Below are 8,513 nucleotides of genomic sequence, written 5' to 3' on the forward strand. Positions count from 1 at the left end.
TGTTTCACATTGGTGAAAAACTCGCTCTTGAAGCTGATTTTTTTTATTTTGATATACCAACTAAGAAAATTTGTAAAATCGTTGAAATTTCTCTGAGTCGGGAAAACAAAAAACTTTGATTTACGAGTCTATCAACAGATTATTGAATTTTGGTGAATTTGAATCCAATTTCATTTTAATAACATTTATTTTTCAATCTTATTATTTTTCAGAACCTTTAAGAACATCAAGGATAAGCCGTTCATCAATGCCAAATGTATTCGATGTGGTGAAGAATATCACCAAGAACAACATGGAATCATCAGGTGAGTAGATTTGGCTGTTGCATGCCGGGACCGTGGTGTAGGGGTAAGCGTGTTTGGCTCTCACCCAGTCGGCCTGGGTTTGATCCCAGAAGGTTGTAACCTGCCTGCTGCAGTTTACCATCGCAACAGTAGAAGTCTGCGAATAATAAGAAGAGTGCCCTAAGCCATCCCGATCAGGGCCAAATTTGATCTTTTGTCTGCTAGATTTTTTATAAAACCACTACACTTACAACACAAACAAGAAGCCAAGAACCATCATCGTCATCGATCGCGGCTTCCCAGCAGCCGATCGATGCCGATTGCGCGCTTACTCTCGCGAGTGCGTGATCTCCCAGCTAACCGTACGCACATAAGGCATGTATGCACTAGATATTGGGCAATTTCAAAACCGAAGGCCGATCGTTGATTAATTACCCTAGCACAAAACACAACAAGCACATCCACCGATTATGTTTATGCTCATCACCACATCAACATACCGGACTAACATTAACCATGCCAGCATCAAACTAATTTCCCGAGGGGGAAATCAAGTCGAGCAGCCACCCTGGCGACGCCCCGGTACTCACTCTCCAATCTCTTATCGGCCAACGTCAACCAGAGCCGTGAGTGATAAGACGAGGCGCGATCGGTCAACCAATATAGCCGATCGTCGCCCGCAGATCGTCATCAGTCACTGGTTTAGCGTAAAGGAGACCGCGTCGATCGTCAACCCGTCAACTTTTCCGCCGGACGATCGACCTCAGGAAGAAGTTTTGTTCGAGGATTTTTGTGGTGAAAACCGTCTCACCAGTGTAATTTTTGCGGGTTTTGTGGTGTTAGCATAATTGTAATTTTGATTGTTTCGCCTAGGAGGAAGAACAAGGCGTGGAATAATAACCGCACTGGAGTGCGAGGTGCCGCGACACCGTAAATTGGTCGTGGTGGTGAGGTAGAGTGGCGACCCTCCCTCGTGTGCTTAATTGATGTTAATTTGAGTCTTTTTTGTACTTTTTGTGTGCTAGTGAGGTGGCGTCTACGTTCAGCATGGATAGCATGGCCATGCTGGAGTAGTTAGGAGTACTTGAGATCGGTAAGAAAAAGATCTAACCGCCATTCTAAAATAAGTCCCAAAAAATGTGCTTCGTCCCTGAAATGTGTGCTAATTTCTATTGTCTGCCATTGTGCAGGCCTTCATTTCCTGTTTCGCAAGCTAAATTCCATCATGGCTGGAGCCGTGGTGTGGAGCAGTGCGCTGCTGTGCCTTCCTGCCGACTGGACGGCGGGGCAAATGCACCGGATGGCCGGCGTTCTCGCCGGTGACCAAGCTGGGTTCTGCCCGGGCAGCAACGTTGTTCCGGATCGTCGAGGGATACACGGGGGTCACACACACACACAGGTTTACACCCGCAACTCTAGTTTTAAGGACGCCAACTAGGTTTAGTTCGCCAATATAGATGTAAGTACGCTAAAATCCCCTCTTTTATTTCTGTGTAGGTTGAATTTATCCTTGTCTTGGGAGGGCTGGTTGATTATCTGGGATTCTGTTGGAATTCGACCCATTTTTTATGTTTGCTGTGTTCTATTGCATCTGTGCAGGAAATGGTACTCCTGCTATTCAATAGTACTCCATCTTGTCTCATGCTCGCACTTTCCCCGGAAATGGGGAGGTGACAAGGTCCCGGTGGCAAAATTTTGAGACGAGATTTGTCTGATCACGCCTTCCGTCGGACAGGGAAGTAAATGTCGGCCCCGGTCTAACCTACACAGAAAAAAATCAATTCTCGAAACCGTGAAGTCAGTTCACGATTATGAGAACCACGAAGGAATATATTCTCGTTTATGGTGCAAATGCACCATACTCATGAATAAATTCCTTCGTGGATCTCACATTCGTGAACTTAATTCACGATTACGGGAATTGATTTTTTTCTGTGTAGAGGTTAGGTCGTTAGCTCAGTCCGGGTGTAGGAGTCGTCTCCCTGGGTCCTGCTTCGGTGTAGTCGCTGGTAGGCAGTTGGACTCACAGTTCGAATCCCGGGGTGGATGGAAGCTTAGGTGTAAAAAGAGGTTTGCAATTGCCTCAACAATCAAGTCTTCGTACACCTAGTTTCGAGTACACGGATAAAAAAGAGTTCCCAAAATCGTGAACAAGCGTTCATGAAAATGGGAACCTCGAACAAAGTGTTCAAATGCCATGGTACGATTTTGAAAAACGTACCATGAAATTTGAACACTTTGTTCGTGGTTCCCATTTTCATGAACGCTTGTTCACGATTTTGGGAACTCTTTTTTCTCCGTGTAGGAATCTCGTAATCGAGAACGCCAAGGCTATGCTGTATAGCGAATAATTTTATTTTAATATGGAGCATTGTGATATTATTTCCGCTTTTTCACTAATTGCAAATGCTGCACTCAAAAATGGCATGGAAATATCAAATTTTGGTATTACTTGTGCAAATACCAGCGACCAAAATATGCCCTTAGTTTCCCAGTAATACATGGTAAAATACCATGAAATCATACCAAAATCATGTATGTGGAAGACCACAGGAATCCCAAAATCTGATTTTCCAAAGACGCGGGAACACCTAAAAATAAAACCATAGCAAAACCAAGTTTTCAAGCAATTCAAGCAATGTTCAAAAATTAATAAGACCTCAACTTGTTATTGAAATGGTTTTATTTTGTAGTTTTATTTTATTCTTGGTTTGGTATGGTTGTGCCCTTCCACAATACACATACATACTTTCAGAGTATGTAAAAATATAAGGGTGTTTTTCTTTAAAATTTCTAAGATTCAGCCAAAATAAACTAAACAAAAATATTTTCATCTTTTTGTCCATCAGTGGTACATCCTCCCGAATCGTGAAATATGAGCGAACTGCTACTGTCTAGCCGCAGGTAAATCCTTCGGTAAAATTTTGAAAAAAAACCTTTCAATTTAGTGGACTGGGCTCCGCTGTCAGAGGGAAAGTGGGAAAAAACGCATCGTTAAAAAATTGCTGGTTACATTCACGCGTGCCACGGCCACTTGGGGAAAAATCTCATGCATAAATAAGGGATAAATTTTCGACCGCTATAAATCACGACTTTTTATGACGCATCGCAAAGATGCCACAAGCTAGAACTTGGACATTTAGCTAGCACTGGGTTTGACCAGGTGGCGGGAACTTTTATTCTTTGAATTATTTTTCATTTTTGAACATGAGTGTGTGGTCCAGCACTGATAGCTAGCGTTGGTCATTTGAAAACACTCTTTTTCATGTCGCGAAAGAGTTAAAATTCAACGAATAATCCCACTCATTTACGGTTAATTCTGTGAAAAATGTCTTATCTGAAAGCACAAAACTTTTCCCAGCCTTTTTTATTACTCCCCGGGGAGTGATTTTTTCAATTCAAGCCTTCCTCAATCAATGCAAGTATGATAAATTCTCTGATTAATTTGGCGAATGCATTGGAAAAGCATAAAACAATAATTCGTTGACCAAACCGGTGGCGGCAGGCTGCAGCATCGATGGAAGTTTTTCACATAAACGGGCCCGAATCCATAACTCATGTTTTATTACACATCTGGGAAATCGCATAGGATCGCGCAATACCGACAGGGTTGCGACGGGAAAAGGATTTTGTATTGTAGCTACCTGTCACTCGCGTGCCAGTGTGCCCATGCTTGGCGTTTTTAAAAGCATTATTTGTGGAAAACAACACGCAGAGATGACGCTTATTAATAATTTAACCAAATTAACAAAAACATATTTGAAATTGAATTCACATGAAAAATCATAAAAAAAATCATCATCAAAAATTAATCATAAACGAATCACCAAACATTAAACTAAATTAATTTTTTACATAGATAACTGATCAATTTCGAACAATGTGTCGATTGAGAATTCGAACAATGACGTCGATTTGAGTTTTATTTTCCTATTTTCTTTTATTCTAATTTCAGAACCAATAAAGCTGTTTAAGAAGATTTTAGTTAATGTCGAAGAAAAGAGTTGAAAGGGGAGTTGAAAGAAAAAAAATCAGGCAATATAATCCCGTTTACGGTTCAGTGCAATTTTCTGAGACTTCAGTAAACGACGAATATTATTTTGAATGATAGAACACAAATAAGTTTAGTATGCACAAATAAGCCTTTTTTCATCATAAATCATTAGTCCTTGCAATTCTCCATACAAATCCGATGGGTGGTCAATGATTGGTAATAAAAAATGTTATGTTGATGTTCAAAAATCTGTATCTTGAGAAGTAATTTTTAGATCGAGTTGGTATCCTTGCCAAAGTTGTAGGTAATACAAGATAATCTTTTATGTTGAGTTGCACTCTCAAAAATGTAAACCCAATTCTTTCTTTAATTTTTAAGACAAAAATACAAATTAGGAAAAACACACAATAAAAATTATATTAAAAGATGCCATCATTTGTGCTATGGAAAACAGTGATGAAAATTGGTTTGTGAAAGTTATGTTTGAAAAAATTACTAAATCCACCTTTAGGTGGTTGGCGCCTTTCTCATATTTAAACTTATATTTGGGTAATTCTCCACCAACTCACACGAAATCGGAAAAAGTTGCCCCGACCCCTTTTCGATTTCGTGAAACTTTGCTATAAGGGTAATTTTGGTCCCTGATCACGAATCAGAGGTCTATTTTTTTATATCTCGTGACGGTGGGCGGTACGACCCCTTTCATTTTCTGGTTTTTTACTAAGTCACGTTTTTCAGTGATTTATAGCTCGCAACCGTGAAGAGATAGAAATTTGGTGTCAAAGGGACTTTTGTGTAAAATTAGGCGCCCGATTCGATGACGTACTCAAAATTCCAAAAAAAAGTTAAAAAAATAGTTTTAAAATCCATTTTTGACCATTTTTGACCATACATACCAATCAGCTTAGAACACCATACGCGGTGCCCGTGCTGTATCAAGAAGGTTGTTCCATGTTGCTCGGTTCTGGGCTGCAGCTCGCCAGTCTCCTAGGTTGCAGATCTTTCTTAGGTCCGCCTCGATCTGATTTCCCCATCGTGCACGCTGTGCTCCTGCTCTTCGGCCTGTGCCGCCATCGGGTCGCGCGCGGTCAAAGAGCATCCTGACAGGATGGTCTTCGTCCATCCTCGCGACATGGCCGGCCCACCTGAGCCTCCCGATTCTCGCCAGGGTAACGATTGTTGGTTCTCCCAGCAGCGCGTGCAGTTCGTGGTTCATGCGCCTTCGCCACTCGTTCTGAGCTGTACGTACTCCACCGTAGATCGTTCGCAGCACCTTCCGTTCGAAAACTCCAAGGGCTCGTTCGTCCTCTTGCCGCAGCGTCCAGGTCTCGTGGCCATAGAGGGCAACCGGTCTAATCAGTGTCTTGTACAGGGTCAGCTTCGTGGCGCGTTGCACTCGATCAGATGTCAAGGTTTTCCGTAATCCAAAGTAGGCGCGATTCGCGGAGTGGATACGAGTCCGGATCTCTAAGCTGGTGTCGTTGTCGGCCGTTACCAGCGATCCCAAGTACACGAATTCGCTCACCTCCTCCAGCACATCGCCATCCACAGCTAAAGGGGTGAGTCTTGGGGGGTCAACGTCCTTTGAGCCCCTCCCTTTCATGTACTTTGTTTTCATCGTATTCATGGCCAATCCAATTCGTCTGCTTGCGTCTTTAAGGCGGTGTAAACCCTTTTCACCGTCTCTAGGTCTCTCGCTATAATGTCAATGTCGTCCGCATAAGCAAGAAGTTGAACTGTCCTGTTGCAAATCGTGCCTCTCGTGTCTATACCCGCTCTTCGCACAACTCCCTCAAGTCCGATGTTAAACAGCGCATTGGATAAGCCGTCACCTTGTCGTAACCCTTGGTGCGATTGGAAGGGGTCCGCTAGCTCCCTGCCACTCGCACGTGACACATCACACGATCCAAGGTAGCCTTGATCAGCCGAGTCAGTTTGTCCGGAAATCCGTTCTCGTGCATGATCTGCCATAGCTGTTCGCGGTCGACTGTATCGTACGCTGCCTTGAAATCGATGAAGATGTGATGTGTGGGCACGTTGTACTCACGGCATTTCTCGAGGATCTGCCGGAGCGAGAAAATTTGGTCCGTGGTGGCCCGAGCGCCAGTAAACCCCGCTTGATAGGGGCCCACGAACCTCCGTGCGTACGGTGTCAGCAGACGGCAGAGGATCTGGGAGAGGATTTTATAGGCCGCGTTGATAAGCGTGATGCCGCGGTAGTTGCCGCAGTCCAGCTTATCGCCCTTTTTGTAGATGGGACACACGACACCATCCATCCATTCTTCTGGTAGTTTCTCCTCCCTCCAGATCTTAGAAATCACCAAGTGGATCGCCCTCGCCAACTGCTCTCCTCCATATTTGAAGAGCTCACCGGGTAACCGATCTTTACCGGCGGCCCTGTTGTTCTTCAGCTGCCTGATCTCCTTCTTCACCGTCTCCAGATCAGGTGCCGGGAACTGTTCGTCAGCAACGGGCGATCCAAGTTGGGCTTCAAAGCCGTCTCCATGCGCTACATCGCCGTTGAGGTGCTCGTTGAAGAACTGCTGCCACCTGTTCAACACCTCGCCTTTGTCCATAAGAAGGTTTCCCTCGGCGTCCCGGCAAGTGTTGGCTTGCGGCGCATAGCCCTTGCGGGACCGGTTAACCTTCTCGTAGAACTTTCGCGTCTCGTTCTGCCGGAACAGCTGCTCCATTTCGGCGCGATCGCGATCTTCCAGCTGGCGCTTCTTGAGCTTGAAAACCGTTCTTTGCTGTTTCAGCGCTTGTTTGTATCTGGCCACGTTCTCATCAGTTGCAGCTCTCAGCTTCACCGCATAAGCTGCTTTCTTCTCGTCAAGTAGCCGCTGGCACTCCTCGTCGAACCAGCGCTGCTTTCCAACTCGGACCGTACTACCTAGCGCGGCTTCAGCGGCACTGCCGATGGCCGAGCATATTCTGCTCCATCCATCGTTGAGCGAGGCAGCGCCGAGTTCCTCCTCCGTTGGCAGGCTCGCTTCCAGCTGCTGCACGTAGTGCTGAGCCGCAGCCGTGTCCTGCAGCCGCTCGGTGTTGAACGGCGGTGGGAGCCGGCTCCGTCGTCGGTGGTACGTCGTCGACAGTTTTGAGTGCATGCTTGCACCCACCAGGTAGTGGTCCGAGTGGATATCCGCACCGCGGTACGTGCGGATGTTCCGTATGTCCGAGAAGAATCGGCCGTCGATGAGGACGTGGTCGATTTGTGTTTTTGTTCGTTGATTAGGCGATGTCCAGGTGACTTTGTGGATGTCTTTCCGGGGGAAGAATGTGCTCCGTACCACCATACCGCGGGAGGCTGCGAAGTTGATGCACCGCTGGCCGTTGTCGTTCGTGACGGTGTGCAGGCTGTTCGGCCCGATCACCGGCTTGTACATCTCCTCCCTTCCTATGCGGGCGTTCATATCTCCGATGACGATCTTGACGTCCCTCTGCGGGCAGCTGTCGAACTTCTGCTCCAGCTTCGCGTAGAACGCTTCCTTCTCGGCATCGGATGATTCCTCGTGTGGGCAATGTACGTTGAAGATGTGATAGTTGAAGAAACGGCCTTTAATCCTCAATCTACACATCCGGTCGTCGATCGGCTCCCAATCTATCACACGACTCCGCATCTTGCCCAACACTATGAAGCCGGTTCCCAGCTTGTTTTCGGCTCCGCCGCTCTGGTACATGGTGAGCTCCAAAGCATCATCCTCCCACATCTTCGCTCCTTCCAGCACATCTCCTGCAGTGCTACAACATCGAAGTTGCGGGGTTTGAGCTCGTTCAACAGAGCGTACTCATACCCATCGAAACGTAGCGATCTGCAGTTCCATGTTCCGAGTTTCCAATCGGTGTCCTTTTCGTGCCTAGGTCTATGCCGTTTGTTCCGGATCCTTATTCCTTCTTGATTGTTCGTAATGACCATTTTTGACCAGTTTTTCGAATTTTTAACCCCAAAACTCAATCGTGTGCTTTATGATTATAAATCAAAATTTTTGTTTTTGTCTGCTCTACAACTTTGTAGAACATTGTTACACTCTAAAATATATCCCTTCAAAGTAAGAAAAAAACACGTAATTTTACAATGATAAAAAAAAGTTCTAACTGAAAAAAATGACCCTTCTGGGTTATATCAGATTCGAAAATTACATTAAATTTCCCATAAAATGACATGTCTTACGATTTTTTTCATTTGAGTAACGGGAAATGGCAGTGATTTTAAAACTTTTTTTTAACTTTTT

The 8,513-nt window shown here is 45.1% G+C and overlaps 1 protein-coding gene and 1 long non-coding RNA gene across 2 annotated transcripts; both read left to right on the plus strand.

Annotated features, from left to right (window-relative positions):
- The first annotated feature begins 702 nt into the window (after nucleotides 1-702).
- Nucleotides 703-1,237, plus strand: LOC119767599. Its single transcript, XM_038256524.1, has 2 exons — nucleotides 703-1,099; nucleotides 1,158-1,237. Exons 1-2 carry the CDS (start codon nucleotides 755-757, stop codon nucleotides 1,179-1,181), a joined length of 369 nt encoding a protein of 122 aa, XP_038112452.1. The 5' UTR covers nucleotides 703-754; the 3' UTR covers nucleotides 1,182-1,237.
- Nucleotides 1,238-1,282: 45 nt separating this feature from the next.
- LOC119767509 lies at nucleotides 1,283-1,758 on the plus strand. Its single transcript, XR_005277556.1, has 2 exons — nucleotides 1,283-1,377; nucleotides 1,475-1,758. It is a non-coding gene; the product is annotated as an uncharacterized LOC119767509 (long non-coding RNA).
- The last annotated feature ends 6,755 nt before the right edge of the window (nucleotides 1,759-8,513 follow it).

This window comes from Culex quinquefasciatus, chromosome 2 (genome assembly GCF_015732765.1).
Source record: "Culex quinquefasciatus strain JHB chromosome 2, VPISU_Cqui_1.0_pri_paternal, whole genome shotgun sequence".
Lineage (NCBI taxonomy): Eukaryota > Metazoa > Arthropoda > Insecta > Diptera > Culicidae > Culex > Culex quinquefasciatus.

What these genes read in the sequence shown, in the direction of transcription:
- LOC119767599 (XM_038256524.1), top strand. Translation starts at nt 755, where the DNA reads ATGTTTATGCTCATCACCACATCAACATACCGGACTAACATTAACCAT. An exon ending in GTGAAAACCGTCTCACCAGT is followed by an intron (nt 1,100 to 1,157) that starts GTAATTTTTGCG and finishes TGTTTCGCCTAG; the next exon opens with GAGGAAGAACAAGGCGTGGA.